This window comes from Chiroxiphia lanceolata, chromosome 6, assembly GCF_009829145.1.
Source record: "Chiroxiphia lanceolata isolate bChiLan1 chromosome 6, bChiLan1.pri, whole genome shotgun sequence".
Lineage (NCBI taxonomy): Eukaryota > Metazoa > Chordata > Aves > Passeriformes > Pipridae > Chiroxiphia > Chiroxiphia lanceolata.
In genome coordinates this window covers 11,310,070-11,326,744 of record NC_045642.1, presented here as the reverse complement: position 1 = coordinate 11,326,744, position 16,675 = coordinate 11,310,070, and the positions used below count along the sequence as shown (strand labels likewise).

The window sequence follows — 16,675 nt, the reverse complement described above, 5'->3', positions numbered from 1 at the left end:
TTTTGGTTTTCTAGTTCAAAAGAAAATTTCTAACTCTGGGATACACAGCAGGTGCAGTATTCCATTAATCATGATTTTGGGCAGAGAAATACAGTTTCACAGATAATTTCAATTGTATTTTCCTACTCTAAGGCTAACCTTTGGGCTTGGAAAAGGACAATGCCTGTGCCAAAAAAGCACATTCTACATGCTGTGCCATTTTAGCCAGTTGACTTCAGTTTTCATCTGCTAACTGCAGATTAATTTTGCTCCTAAGACTCCTCAGGCAAAGTTGAACTCTGTTTGCAACAGTAGAAAAATATCTTACCGTGATCAAACAAGAAATGCAACAGACAACAAAACTTGCATTTGATGGTGAGCTGAGGTACCATTTGTTCAGTCAATGTTAATTTATTTCTACACTTAAGTGAAAGCTGGATTTAGCACTCACCTTTTAAAAAATGTGGGTCAACAAACTGCTGCAAAACAATTTCAGTGGGTTTTATGTTAGATGAGAGTGGGATTAAAATACTAATGCCTCAATCAAATCCCTAACTTGATACAATAACTCAGACAGGGTCAACAAAGGACAAATTATAACCAAATGTGATCACATTACAAATTAAGAAAAATACTACTACATTCTCAGACAACAGACTGAAAACATGTAAGTCTATAAAATATTTCAGATAATGAATTGAGATCAAGGAAAGGTAAACCAGAACAATTACTGAAATGAAAAGAAGTTATCCACATATTATGCTCTCATCGGTAGCCGCCGCCATATGTTGATGTTTATTCAGCACTAAGTAATTTATCAGCAGAATAACTGAGATGAACTGCAAAGACTTGCAGTGAGTCTGACAAACTGTCACCACGACGAGCAGAACTACCACCATAAACCATGGAAGCAGAAGGCAGGCTTTCTTCTTGAACTATGTGATGACAAAGAGGACAAACTTTTGGGTGATACACATTTTAGGAGCTCAGAGTCGAAAATGACCTGGACAAGCTAAGACTCACTCATTAAAGAAAGCACTTCAAGCCATTAAATTAAATCGTCTCAATATCTACCAGAACTAAATTGTATCTAAATTATTAATAATGGGAAGTTTTCTTTCTGTTTGTCATATCAGGCAGTTCTGTACAGATCTGAGTGTTTTGTCCTTTATCCTTTCAACAACAAAATATCGTACATCCCCCATCAAGTAGTATCTGCTACATCATTGCAGGACATGGTCCTATAATTTAATTATTTTGCTTCTCCACATCACTCTAAGCAATCATTATAACAAAAGAAAGACAATCAAAGAACAAAGCCTTGCCACACCGTACCTGCAAAGCACAGTTCATCATTCGCACGATGTAGTCAAACTGCTGATGGTCCAGTATTGCTCGGTTCTGTTTAACATGCTGGCCCAGTTCCTGGGTCAGGCAGTGCCGAGCTGCCTTCCCTTTTAGGGCTCTCAGAGCTGCAGGCAGGGTCTGGAGAGAAGAACACCTGGCTTTATGAGAACGAAATTAAATGGCACGATTCACACTGAATATCGTTCCTCCTTTATCGAGAAATTGCAAGTGATAGTAAAGAATAATTTGGAAATTACCCATCAGCTTGAATATCAGACTTTCACATAATGATTGGTTTAGCTTGAGTTATCAAGTATTAAATTTTTCCTATGTTTTTTTCAAATGCACTGAAGAGGATTTCTCGCCTACATGTGGAAATAGAAATCATTTTATACAGACAGTCATTGAATGGATGCGAAATCAGAAATGGATTATCGTGCATGAAAGCAAGTGCTGTGTTCAGTACCAGCCAGGCCAGGTCCTGAGTTCACTTGCCAAGGCCAACCAGCATGTTTTCTGATAAGCAGTGAATGACAAATGGTTTTAGAAGTGGCATACCTCTCATAGCAATGAGGACACAAGATTGTCATGCAGTTTATCCTAAAACAGCGCCAATAGAACACTTATGTCAACATTTTAAAGACGCAGCAAGTACTACATCAATGATTCTCAACTGTGGCCCTTTAGACTAGAGTTAATTGTGGTAACAGGTAAGTAACAAAAGGCAGCCTACTGGCTAAGGAAAAATTTACCATGCAGAGGGACAAAAAAACTACTGAACTTTCTCAAGTGCCTGTAAGTTGAAAGATGTTAAAAACTACTGTGCTATACTTGGATCAAAACTCTTACAAAGAGTTACATATTTTATTAGGACTTTTCCCATGTGCATTTTGAAACTATAATTTGTAAATCAGGCAAAGCTCATTTTCTATCTTGACTTGCACAGCCTCAGAGATATACAGGTTATACTGCCCTGAGAAATCAAAAAATTGGTTAAAGTAAGTTTACAGTCACTTTCACATGCAGAATTAGGTCTGACTGTAAGTTTGACTGACTGCTCTAGAATCAATAACTGAAAACTCTATGGACAGAACCTACAAAAGTTGGCAACTTCTTAATGTGGAAAAAATAAGAATACCAAGGATAGCAACTCACTAGTACGTTGCAGTGAAGGCAGACATGCCAAATATTTACATTCCTCTCTCAGTTCTATCAAATTATTGATTTTTACAACCGGTAAAATTTACTGTACTGAAAATTTAAAAAGAGCACTGGTTGTTCAACACTGAATCATATATGTATGTCTTTTGTTTGCCGTCTTTCTAATTAATACTGCTAGAGCAATATAAAATTAATAAACATATAAATTGTTTTAAAAAATTTATGTGGACAATATTATTTATAATGGTAATAATTAGCAGAAAGGGCTTCAATGCACCCATGTAGTATAAGAAACAGGTTTTCAAATTCATTAGCCTCATACTACATACAGTACTGCATTTAGATGATTAGTTTTATTGTTTACTTCACTCATTTAAATGGTCAAAACAATCCTTAGTGCTTGAAACATGACTTCAAAGTGTACTTTGTGATGAGGTCAGTCTCCATTTGCTCATTAGCAGAATAGAGGGTTATTTGGGGAAGTTAAAATTTCATTTTATTACCTTTTCAGTCTCCAAAAATTTGTTTTCAAAAATGAACGAGATGCAGTTTCTAACAACTTCCAGCCTTTGAGCACTGTTGAAAACTGTGCTTCCTTTTTCCATTATGGAAACTAACAAAGAGAAAGAAGAATATACATCTGTAAAATGTCTCCTGCAAGAGCCACGAAGAATACCAAAAAGTTCTTTAAAAAAAAGTTAAAAATCAGAGTGCCCTCCATTTTACTCTGTTAAGCAAATACCTCTAGTAGGCATATACAGACGGGAACATAAGATCCTAAATCTTTGGTTTTCCTACACTATCTAAAGAAGAGAGTGGTCTGAATTTTAACTGGATTCTCTTAACTATTTGTTCTATTTGATTCCTACAGGCTCAACGAGACTACAAACTCTAACATACAAATGAAATATAAAAATATATTTTTGAAAATATATATTTTGAACTATGTAACCTTGCACACTTTGTAGCAGTAGACAGTTATTTTTAGTTGGCCACAAGAATTCTGCAACATGGAATAAAACCTGACAAACCTGTTTTCTTATGTAGATTCCAATTTGCTGACATCTAAAGATTATTCTCTTAATGTACTGTTTAGCTATCATTTTTCAAGAAAATTCGGAATAGTATAGATACTCTACAGTATCAAGTAAATAGAATCTAAATGTATTTTCTATTGTAGATAATAATGAGCCTTTCTTGTAGATAATAATGAGCTACTAATATCCAAAGATTTTGAGACACGGGACAGCAGGGAGTGTAAGTGTGAAAGCTGTTCCTCGAAAAAACCCACAAAACCCCTTTGATATAAGAATTAACTTATTAAAAAGAAAACGTTCTGTTGCATCAAGCCTTTTAATGACCCAGTCCACAGCAAAGGCAGGTGAAGAGAGTTCATCCTCTTCTTACATAAACCCAAAGAGAAACAGGCCCCGAAAGGGCCTCAAGAGGCCATCTAGTTCGTCCTGCTGTCCCTAGACAGGATCAACTCTATTTATGTTATTTCTCATGTTTGTCTAATATGTTCCCAATGTTCTGTGATAACAGAGACTCCATGGCTTGACAAAAAATCCACTCAACTGCCTCACAATCCTCATTTTACCACATCTTGCTGACAAATAACTCTACTTCTGTGCTGCAATTAAACCCATTATTTCTTATCATTGCAGATTATTCCCCTTCTTTTCCTAACTGTCTCTTATATAATTGAGGACTGCTATTATGTGTTCCCTCAGTCTTCTGTTTTTCAGTCTAAACAACTCCCCATCTTTCCTTGTAGGTCACATTCTCTGGACCACTGGTCATTCTTGTTGCTTTCTTATGGACTCCCTCCAACAGAACCAAAAATGGAGACAGTCTTCCAGTGTCCAAAAATGGATACAAACACTCCAGCTGAGGCCTTACCGAGCACAATGAAAAGATTTCTCCATGGGGTTCACTGACTGCACTCCTGTTTATACATCCTACTAAGATGTTTGTCTTTTTTGCAGTAGCTTGATATAGCTGGGTCATGTTTGCCTTATGGTCATTAAAATCCCCAAATTAATTTCTGAAGCAGTGCTGGCTAGTCAGCTGATCATGTCTATGCAAGTGCAATACCTTATTTGAAGAAAAACAGTAGAGAAGGACAAAATTCAACAGAGACCAGTGGTAAGATCTCTACTTTTTTTCAAAGACTGGATCCCACCCTTCAAAGGTTTTGCAAGCTCTGCCAGCTTCACATGTCCTGTAAGGTTACTAAACGTACTGGTTTATGCCATCATTCAGATTGATGACTAGGACTAATAGAATTTTTCTGTCACTAAAATTAAATCTGTTCTTTATATTTAAATATAGATATATTAATTTTGAGACAGATGCTATGTTTGCTCTTTCCCTTTTTCCAGTACTTTACATGCCTTCCACTAGTATCAAAGGAGAAACTCTAATAGTTCAAACCTTGGTTCAGCTAGTCCTACAAGTAATCTGTGGTGATATTTATCAGACCTAGGTGAGCAGAACAATATGTAGTTTAATAGTTCAACTCAAAATTTAACTCAGATCAAAATCTTTTTTGTTGCTAGCAATTATGCCCCTCGTACTATGGATGTTTGACTTCTTAGTAAGGCAGATAAGAAATGCCTTTTAAAACTGAGAAGGCCAACACGCAAGTGTATGTACCAGAGTTTACTACGATCACTAAAAATACAGTATTAATACAAAATTGGGAGCAACACATTGTAGTCATGCTAACTATACATTCAACTCATGAGATAGGATGAGAAATGGGTAAGTTGGGGAGCAAATGAACTTACCAACGGGGGGACCCGCTGGGACAACACACTTCTTGTCCCCCCGGGTTGCAGGGGGGGCCCCCTGACTCCTGGCGAGGCCTTCCTGGAGGAGCTCCTGCACCCGGCACTCGTTGATCCGGGGGAAAGGCAGGATGTGAACACGCAGGTGGGAGCCCTCCGTGGGCCGTGGCACTTTCTGGAATGCTATGTGGGGATTGGGATTCTCCTGCAGGTCAAGAGCAAAAGGTTATACACGAATTGTATCACGCAGTGCTACCACTGGTCTACTCTTAATTTTACTGCTGTTTTGTGTATCTCTCATACCTGAAAGACTAAGAAGCCAAATATCTAATGTAGATGACTAATAAAACATTTCATGCTGATATCACCCTTAACTCATTGTCTGTAATACTTCCAACTTTGTTAAAGGCTTTTATAAAATTATTTTTGTCAACATGCAAAATTCAAAAAGAAAGATGGCAAAAGAAAATCACTGCTTAACTTGGGTTGATTTATGCAGCTTAAGGAGTATTTAGGACTTGAATAGAAATTAATTTGACAATCAACTTCTTCATTAGAGAGAGGGTTGAAGACTACCTACCAACATTCACAGGATCCCGTATCTTTAGGAGTATAACAATCAAACAAACCAGAATATTTTCATCTCTTCATTCATATGTACCAGGGCTTATCATTAATCACGTCTGAATTTACTGTTGTCCAATTTGACTCCATGCTATTACTTATTACTGGCTACATACCACTGCCAAAGAGTGATACTCCATCAATTAGTTTCTGTTGTAAATGCTCAACTGGCTTGGAAGCAAACTTGTAAACAGCAGCTTAATATTTTCATTTATGGGAGCAAAAGGCAACAAGGAAGAACAGTTGCATCAATTTCAGAAATAGCACCAAAACAGACCAGCTACTCGGCCATATATATTTTCAGCAAAGTAAAGTTTAATGGAACAAGCCAAAAATCTAGCTGAGGGGATGAGAGCAGCAGATTCCAGGAGAAGCAAGGCAGAGGAAGGGCATACAGTCTCAGCAGGGGGTAACAGAGGGCACAGAGCAGAAAATGCCAGAAAAGGAGAATAACTATTCCACAATCCATTTCACTGAGAAGAGAGATTCAGAGGAAATAAACAGTTACTTTAACCTTGGACAGCACAAACATCATGTCAGACATATATACTATTAGGCAATGTGGGTCTAATGTCTTGAACTACTGAAGTGGTACATGCCAAAAACTTGTCTAGATTTTCCAGTTGTACCACCTAGACTAATTCAAACATTATCTCTCCATAACAGACCTCATCTCTCATATGTATCTAAACTACCACAGCTACAATATGATGCCTACTAAAACTGTGAACAAGATGTCAAAATATGTTATGCAGTCAGATTAAAATCAGGCAGCTCCAGGCATAACTTCAAGAAGCAATGTTACTCATCACCTATATTTAGTCAAAGACAGATGTATGCATAACTACTAGAAATCTGACTTCTAAATGCTCCAAGTCACTGACTTAGTGAATATAAGTGTATACTCCTCTTAAGTCATAGACAGTGGTAGTGAAGTAGCAAGTCAATCACAATGGTATAAATAAATCTCATCATCAGACAAGACAAACAGAACCCCAAAAAACCCCCCCAAACACCTTGTAATTCTTGTGATTTTTTTACAGAAGTGTATTTGTAAACCATAGTTTTGGGGAAGTGGGACATAGGAAAGAAAGGGTGACAAAGGTGTCAACTGACTGTAACAGATAATGCTCTGTGGAGTCTGAACAACCACAGGAAGTGTGAGAAGGAGGGAAAGTAGTCGATGCCAAAAAACAACTCCAAAAGACCCCCAAAACCCACAAACCAAAAAAAAAAAACAATCCCAAAACTCGCTAATGGAAGAGTAAGAGGTTTTACAAAAGCATCATGTAAAACAAACACACGGTAGGAAGGCAAGAATGAAACCAAGAGGAACTGTAGCAAACCTAAAGGGTACAAGAAAAAGGTTGTAAAAAAGCAAGTAGTGTCTGCTGAGCACACAAACCATGGGGACTGGGTCACACAGCAGGAAAGATCTGCTGAAAGTATACATTATGCCAAATTGGATGTATAGCTTTCAGAGAAAAAACTATTGAGAGGCAAGAAGAGATGTATTTGACATGGACAGGTAACAGCAGAGAAAAAACCAGTTTATATACATTATATGAATACACACTAAGAAAACAGAGTGATAAGTAGCAGTAGCTATCTGTAAACCAGTATTAATTAAGTTCAAAGTCTTTTGCCATAATGTAGATGATGACTACCACAAGTTGTCATTTCCATTTTCAGATACTGGATCAATCTCAGAAATAAGAATTTTCAGTGTTACCATTTCAACTCTACAAGTGCAGCAGGTATAGGAAACTTACATTTTTGAAGAGCTGTTCTGCAAGTTCTCTAACATGCTTTATCATTTTTGGTGGATTGCCCTCTTCGGCTTTAATTCTTTCAACTTCGAAGGCTACCAACTTTTTTTGAAAAAAGACAAAATAAAAATGTTTATAATTCAACTAAAAAAATGTTATTTCCTCTTAAGTTATGAAAAGTTAACCTTAAATTGAAACAAAGGAAAGAAAGCCGAATACCAAAAAATGTGCAATGTCACGTTGCTCTGGAACATGAGACATTATCAGTTTCATATAAAACTTCTGTTACCAGATGTTTTAGTCCTGCCTAACACAGAAAGTCCTACATACTTAAAACATTCCTATCACATTTCTATACCACAATCCACATTTCTCATATGTACTACTACTACTACTACTACTACTACTACTATACAGAATTAATACCAAACTCTGTTTTTACTCTACATTCAACTGAAAGCCAGCACAGTAAAAATATGGCATTACTTTTTAAAATTTTAAACTGATTGTCTCAGTTTATATTGTTGGATATGTATTTAGTATTTCTCAATGAGTTTATTAATGTTTCACACAATATAATTGAAATACTCAAAATAATTCTGTACTAATACACATGTATTATGAAGCTACAAACCTGACAAGATGAACAGCATTACCAAGATTTATACAACTACTTAATTTCACACATATGAGCAGGGTACAATTTTATGGATGTAAGGTAGAAATATCTGCTTAGTATAAAATGAGAATTGAGAAGATTAGTATAAACTTGATTTAATAAACAGTGAGGATTCAGAAGCATTTCAGTAGTTTTTCACAGGCTGATGTATCACAGGTACATCATAATTTACTTGGGAACACAGAAACAGTTTTTACCTCATCAAAAAGATCACAGGTTCTGAAGGGAGGACCCCTCTCTGACACAAAACCAGCAAATGCCATTCCATTGAGGACTTTGGTTAGAAAGTCATTCTCAATTAAGCCTCGCTGGCCCAAGAAGGCTGCCTGCAGCAAAGACAGAAAAAAATGCACGTATTTTATAAGTATCAAAACCACAACCATTTATGTACTAGCAGTTAAACATTTTCACCACCTTATCAGCTTATACGAGTATGTGGTACTTTCTAATTAAATCTTTTATTATACATAGTATCTTTTTACACCCAAATTCAGAACTGGAAGTTAGATGCACACATTTTTTAAATCTCACAGGTAATAAAACAGAAAACTAGTACCTTCAAGCAATGTCTTCTTATTGCATACATATGTTTTCAAAATTTGACAACTGATTCCTCAAATGTTTATTTGTATTAAATTTAAATGCTAACTTTGTTTTACATTTCCTCACTGTCCCTGCAATTAGTCCCACTAAAACACATTGATATACTGCTATGCCAAAACGATATGCTTATCACATGCAGATAATTTTATTTATTTTTTTTTAAACCACTTGTTCAAAAGGCAGGCTTGTGGGAATAACACGGTGCAAGCGAATACTAACTAAATACATGTGTCTGCTTCTCTTTTACCTTGTGGAAATGAATTACTGGTTCAGCATGAATCCTGATCAGCTGAAGACATGACCGGTATCCTTGGAAAAGTTGTGCAAATAGCCTAAGGAAGATTGCTCGCACCTCTTTATCCTGTAAGCAGTAATCAAATATGCTGTCAAAACATTTTTGTATTGTGAGCTTTTCCACACTTGGTATAAAACTATATGAGAAATGCCTAAAAATTCATTGGTGTAGCAGTGAAGCGCATGAAGCAGAGGTACTTGTACACATATAAGGTTGTCTCATGGCATGGTTAAGGTTGGAAGGGACTTTAAAGTTCATCTAGTTCCCCTGCCCTGTCCTCAGATGGCAATGACAAATTCAGCACATGGTCACCCCTCCACTCCTGCTGATCCTTCCCACACCACAGGCTCTGGGCAATGCCAGTGTAACAGGGGAGTGGTCATGTGGTGAACCACATGAATGAACTGCCATGAGAGAAAGCTGATGCTAAATAAAAGAAAGATGGTATTTTAGCCTGGATTTGTTCAATAAAGTAAGCAAGGCTTTGCAGCACTACACAAGCAGTGCCATTGGAGTGGCCAGGGACAGAAGGGAACCATGGGAGCCTAAGGTGGAACTGCTGCTGCTGGAGGAACCAGGCTCAGAGCATCCCAGGCATCACCAGAGCCACCAGCTGTGGCTCTGCCAGATGAGGCAGAGCTCGAAGTTTGCTCAGCTACTTGTCCAGGACTCTTCCAACTCACATCTTCACTTGCCAATCTACAGCCGCCAAAATAAGCCAGAGTTATTTTGAAAAGTTTTAAATAGTAGATCTTTAAAGTCCTGGTTTGTTTTATTTAAGTAAGAGAACGCTTACATACACGCTACCAGGATAGTGGAAATGATGTGAACAGCTGGGGGCAGACTTGGGGCAGTGACATCTCCATCTGGCCCAGATGCCATTAAAGACTGACATCAAACCCTGTGTCACCCCGTTATTTCATCTCAGCTCAGGTACCTACTCACACTGCAGCCATGTCGAAAGCCTAAGGTCCTAAAAATTGCTTTATGACCTCAGGTTTTATGGTGTTTCAAAGGACATTTTAAACAAACTAACTTTATACATTATACACAGCAAAGAACATTATATTTACAATCAGGTAACCACTTGATCAGATAATTAACAAGTAAATACAACCTAAATAAGTTAAAGCTTGTAATGACTTCTTAAAGAGATAAGGTATATATAAGATTCTATAATACTGTCTTATTGGAATATTGTCCTAGATGTTCTTTAATTCTTCACTGGAACATTACAGATGTTATTTATTTTTAACTTCATTTTGTAAGGGCTCCATTTTACTTCTTGTAAGATAGGCCCATTTTCTGCTGCTGTGCAGGATTTTAACAGGTACATTTGTACCCTGACTTTTTTGACTACTTGAACACACAGTTGCTTCTTTCAGACTTAACAAAGTACTTATTTTGATACAAAATATATTAATTTGTAACTTCCCTATTCAAAGTAAGATTTTAGCTGAATTCTGTCATTAGTTTAAATGAAATCTGGATAATATTCCCTGTCTTCAACAACGAAAAAAACCCAATCTTAAAGTAACAAATAAGTACAACAAATACATTGTACCACGTTAGAGTTTGACATTTTCAAATATATCTACTCAAATGTGTTCTTAAACTGAACCAGCTTTTGGATTTTAGTTTGGACTAACAACTCAAGCTCAGCTCTAAACACTCCTAACAAGCTATAGACTAAACTATAGACATAAGTTTCACTCAGGTTGAAGTTCATTAAAGGTAATTAACTATATATGGTTAAAACCCATATAACTCCTTTCCCAATACATCCAACTATACCATGTATAATAATTATCATTATTATTGTAAAACCTGTGACTTACGTTTTGCTCACACAGTTACCACTCCTATCTTTACCCACATTTACTCTAAAAACCTAGATAAATGACATTTTTCATGTTTCTGAAGCTTTTTTTTTGTGGAGGGGGGAGTGTGTCTGTAAGAGAACATTTTTGTGTAATTTTAACATTTACACAAACACAGGAAAAGACCAGTTTCGCCACTTATGTAAAATTCTGCAGCTTTACTGGTCTGTGAAACAGAGACACAGATTTAACTCAACAGACAGCAGTATTAAAACAAAATTAGGTGCCCCCATAGTAATAAAAATACATTTATAAAACTTCTAACCCATTAGAATGCTATTAGAGGGCAAGATGAATTTCTTTGCTACACCAATAATACCATAAAGTATATGGAAAAGAGAACACAAAGTAGAAATCCTTAAAAGAAAGTTAGCCTTAAATTTCAACAGTTTTCCACTTAAGAAAGTCAGACATAATACACAAATCTTACCAGCATTTTTGAGTGTGATAAAGCTGTTCGTGGGGGAGGGAATGCATAATCTGCTGTTTCCAAATCAGGATGCAAAACCTAGAGAATTTTTAAAAAAAAAATTTTTTCCCCTCATTTTGCTGATAAAAAGAAAAATTACTTTTATTCTTCTTTCTCAAAGTAATATTCACTGATATTAAGTACCTCAAGTAAGAGACAGAGTTAAATTACAAAGACTATATGGAAATAAAGGTGGGATTAATTTCTCAGCTTCAGGTTTCTCAAAATAAGCTAGTTATCAAAAACTCTGATTGCAGCCCATGAAGGCAGTCAATACCATCAGGGATTTTAGAGTCAATTCATCTGAAATAGATTAACAGACAGATAATTCTTCTCTTTAAGATAAAAAGATTTGCTGAGAAGCCCCCAAATAAGGTGATTTCTAACTTACTACAATGATAGTAAAAAACCAAACTGAACTACATTTTTTTGTGATTCCCTAATGTAGAATCATCATTCTTAAATAGTGAAAAAGGGGTATCACACAAACAAACTTTAAGACTAAATGGTAATTAATTTGTTAAATTTCAAGACAATGTACAGTTGAAATGAATTTATAAAAACAGAAAAGCAGCAAAACTGAATGGTAACAATGCTCTTATTAAAAAATCATTCTTAAGAAGGAAAAATCACTACCTATCTCCTGAATAGTGAAAAATACATTTTAGTATTAAAGTATTGATTATATTAACTCTAAATTCAGATAATAAACTCTTCTAAAACCAGGAATGTTGGAATGAATCATAGTTTTAAATCTCATGTGTTTGAAAGCTTAATACTGAAATTTATATTTTGTTTTTTACAAAGAGGTGAGAGGTTGGAAAATGGGGTTTGTATCAAAACATACTAGAGAAAGTGCCATTTGAGTCTGATGCAGCAGTGGCTCTGGCAGCTGAGACAGATGAATACATTCAGGAATTTTAATTGTTCCTCCATCCAGGTCTGCTATGATTACATCTAACTGTAAGGGACAAACACATTATTGGTAGCGCATACTGCGAGCATAGTTTAAAAACACAACAGTTCAAATTTCATGATCTGCACATAAGTTCAAATAAACAAATTAAAACCAGTACTAACTTCAATGTACAGAATGATTTTGATAAAGGAAATACTCCAAATACTTCCTATTACTGAATCTAGCCACGAAAAACGAATGTAAACCAAAGAAAGTGAAATGAGGCCAAACTTTCAAAAATTATTTTTGTTTCTGGATGTTCCAGGTCTGTGTTCAGAGATTTGTCATATCTAATCAGCTTTATGCAAAAGAACACAGGGAGGGTAACTATAAGTAAAATTATGTGTTTCTAAGCACTCGTAATCCTGCTTCAGTTTCTCCAAGCAGATGCTTAAAAAGGACAAAATAAAACCATTGAAAATACACTTCAAAATCCTGAGTGAAATGCTCAAACTCACAACAAATAGATGACAAAGCTGGAAATGGATGCATTCCTTCCTATCCTGCACTAAAATCAAACAGGTTCCCTCCTCTACTTTATAGTCTTAATGTATTTACCACAGAATTGGTGCTTTTTCCCTTTTTTCTTCTTCTGATTGTCTTGCCTTGCTTTCTACAATAATATTTTGAACATATATATGAATTTCTCGTACAAACATCTCTGAAGCACAGAAAATCTCTGCAGCTGAGCACCACAAAAGACACTGTGACTATGAATGAGCTGGCCAGACATACTTACAAGCTCATGAATGTCATTGCGAAAGACAGAATGTACACCAATGATGAAAGGTGTTGGTGAGCTGAGAACTTCCAACAGCTGTGCAGGAAGAATTGGAATATAGGGATAACTGTGAAAAGAATAAATAAAATAAAATAAAAGCTTCTGGCTATCCTTCCACATAGGGCAACCTTTTTCTTTATAAAAAAAAAAAAATCTTCCTGTTATGTGTTAAATTTACTAGAAATAACTATTCCAAAAATACAAAAGATGAAAGTATTAATGAAATACTTCTTTATTAAGTAGTATGCTGTTAAAATAACATGTCATTAAAGCTCCATAATTTATTATAAGGTCCACAATTTATTGCAAACCAGTGCATTTTTTAAAAAAAGAGAAACCTATTTATATCTGTAATATTTATGTTATGTGTACATTACATTTGTCCACAACTTTTAAGTAGCCAGGGACACTAAAGTTATGTATAATACCTTCATTTTAGAAACATGGCTAGTTTTTGACCAGACACCTACAATTCAGCCTTTTGTAAAGTATCATTAGTAAGAAATCTTTAAAGGAAATATTTTGCTTTGATATTGAAATGATAATTAAATATTATGTACAGACCACTATTTCAGATATTGTTTATTTGATTGCACGATTTAAAAAAACCAAAACAGTGTTTTCAGTAGAGCAACATGAAAATCTGGATCTAAATTGATCAATGCATTTCAACATCTAATTTATAGTTATTAAAGTTCACATTCATTACTATTTTAGCATGAAGAAACACATTCCAAAACTAATTTTCCATTTTCTTCGTATCTATTCTATATTAAAATGAAGCCCATCTCTGAAATATTTTAAATAAAAAAGCTATTAAAATATGACATGATTTGAAACAGGTGAGTCAAGATTAGATGTCTTCTTCCTAAAAAACCCAAACAGCTTGACATTAAGTTTTCCACTTCAAAATGCTGCATCCACATGTAGCTTTTCAGAGAGCATCAATTTGTTAACTTAAATTCCTTCTCTGGTGGACATTTGTCAGTGACTTAAAACTGTGACACATCAATGCAGCTGTTATTTTTGAGCCACGGAATCTTTCAGGTTATAAAGGGCCTCAGGACATCATTTCATCCAACCTACTGCTCTAACCAGGGTCAAGATCAAATCCAGATTAAGTTATCCTGGGCTCTGTCCAGCTGCTCCTGAAAGCCTACAGTGATGGAAGTTCCATAGGTTGTCTGTTTCACTCCTTAATTATCCTTATAATAAAACACATTTTCCCTGTGTACAGCCAGAAACTTCTCTCTCTACCTTGTTTCAGTTTATGACCCCACTGTTTTCTGCCACACACCTCCTCTTTCTTTTTGGCAGGTTGTTATTAGACCTCCTCCATATCTTTTCCATTATTTACTTATGGGTCATCACTGTCAAGTTTTACCATCCAACTGATGTTGTGAGCAGGGTTTCTACTGTATTTGTAGGTGGGATGTTTCCCCCTTAATTGTTTCCACTGCCATGATGCAATCAGACTTTTATTAATGATGTGTACAGACTAGGAACTGCATGTATGATCATGAAAACCTCTGCTTATTTGAACAATATAGCACAACTCCTTTTGTACAGGACAATGTAACAGAAGTTATAAAATGTGTTATAAAATTAGTTAACGAGTAAAAAGAATCAAAACTCAACTCACCTGTATTTGAGGGGAAACATCAAAGACTCCAGAGCCCTACAGGCATCACTGAGCCTCTGAAAACTTGCTGAGTGAAAGAGAACCTTATTTTCTGTAAGCACGGCACAGAACAAGCTGAGTACATTTTGGATTCCTTAAAAAAAATAAAATAATAAGAAAGAACTATAATAACATGCCAAAAGAATCAAAATGACATTAAAAGGAATTTTCAAAAAGCCTATGATAACTTGTCAAGTACCAAGTTTTTCTATCTTTTATTTAACTAGTGCAGCTTCCTTCTGTTTTTCAGGTTGCTAAAATACTATCTGAATGTATTTCTACATCTCAAATATATTGTATTACATCTCCCTTTCAATACCACTTTAAGGGATTTCCACTTCTCAGCACAAATCCCAGCAATGCTAAACAGTGACTTCAAACAGTATTATGTGTATCTTCTCCATAGCCTTATCTATATCCAGTATTCAATTCTGGTCACTGATCCAGGCTTAACTTCTAAACCTTTCTGCATCTCCAAGCAGGGAAAAAATAATAAAATCATACTGCTGAGCTCAAAAGAAAATGACAAAGACTTCCTAGTAAATACATTCATACTTTATCCACAAAGAGCATTCAGGGAGTCACAAGGTTATAAAAGGGCAGTAGGAGAATACGTGTCACTAAGAAGGTCTGACTGTTTAAACAAGCCCCACTAGATTTAGGGTAAGACTCATGAATCAGATGATGGGGAGCTTTGGAGGATTTTTTAAGGCAGTATAATTTACCTAGGAGACAAAGCCGTGCGCTTTCAGGGAGAACCAAAAATATATTTCCTTTAAAACAAAGTCCCATCCTGAAAAGTAGACATGTCTGAGATGTGAGATATGCTGAAATTTATGAAATTTCCTGAAATATGCTGGAATGTATGATGTTTCCCTGAGGACATGGCTTGTGTTATCAGTAAGACAGCCTGTATTACCTTCACAAAGCTACTGCTTACTTACAATAACCTTCCCAATAAGAAGTGTGACTATGTAGAGCCACTCATATGACAATTAACACTTTGTATTGTTTACGTAATTTTTAGGACATGTTTGGATAAATATTTTTTTCTTTTACGATGCACGCAAATTTTCTTCTCTGGAGTGAAGCTTAGTTCATAAACATAAAGGGATAAGGATTCAGAGAGGGCTGTTGAACAAAAAAGACTTAATTCTTAGGATGAACATCGACCAGCAACATAATACTGTGTTGAAAGCTTGTGCTTTCAAACTCCATTCTCCAGGATTCCTGCAGACACTCACACAACCAAAGGCAGAGGCTTGAGAGGACTCGAGGACAGAAGGCTTTGTTATAAGGCTGAGTGAGTTACTATTGCAAACGACTGCTGTTGTTTTCAGTGGCATAATTAATATTGTGCTAGTAGAAAACAAACTGCTTTGTAATACACAATGTGAGGATGGTGTTAAAGAAAAAAATTCCAACAAGCTTCCTCAAGTGAATGAAATAGCACTCAGCAGTGAATGGCTAGAAGCTAACTGGACATACTGTCCTTCCTTGTGTGCATGTACTTATTTTAACACAAAGTTAGAATCTCCTGCCTGTTTAAAAACATCTCTCTAAGAGTCTAAAAACTCAAACTGCCCCTTTTATGCAAAACTGCCCCTGTTCCTTTCCCAGAACATTTTAAAGACTGTTTTGGAGTATACCTTTTGTT

At 35.8% G+C, this 16,675-nt stretch overlaps 1 protein-coding gene across 5 annotated transcripts in view; it reads right to left on the bottom strand.

Annotated features, from left to right (window-relative positions):
- The window catches only part of SBF2 (SET binding factor 2), a 258,391-nt gene that overhangs the window by 98,216 nt on the left and 143,500 nt on the right, over positions 1-16,675 (bottom strand). For all 5 annotated transcript variants that reach the window (XM_032690555.1, XM_032690551.1, XM_032690553.1 and 2 more), the window contains exons 7-16: positions 14,980-15,112; positions 13,296-13,404; positions 12,446-12,559; positions 11,560-11,637; positions 9,202-9,315; positions 8,549-8,677; positions 7,676-7,774; positions 5,280-5,484; positions 2,991-3,100; positions 1,315-1,464 (exon numbers count right to left, since the gene is read on the bottom strand). In XM_032690555.1, the coding sequence (XP_032546446.1) occupies positions 1,315-1,464; positions 2,991-3,100; positions 5,280-5,484; positions 7,676-7,774; positions 8,549-8,677; positions 9,202-9,315; positions 11,560-11,637; positions 12,446-12,559; positions 13,296-13,404; positions 14,980-15,112 (1,241 nt within the window). The remainder of the gene's footprint in view (positions 1-1,314; positions 1,465-2,990; positions 3,101-5,279; positions 5,485-7,675; positions 7,775-8,548; positions 8,678-9,201; positions 9,316-11,559; positions 11,638-12,445; positions 12,560-13,295; positions 13,405-14,979; positions 15,113-16,675) is intronic.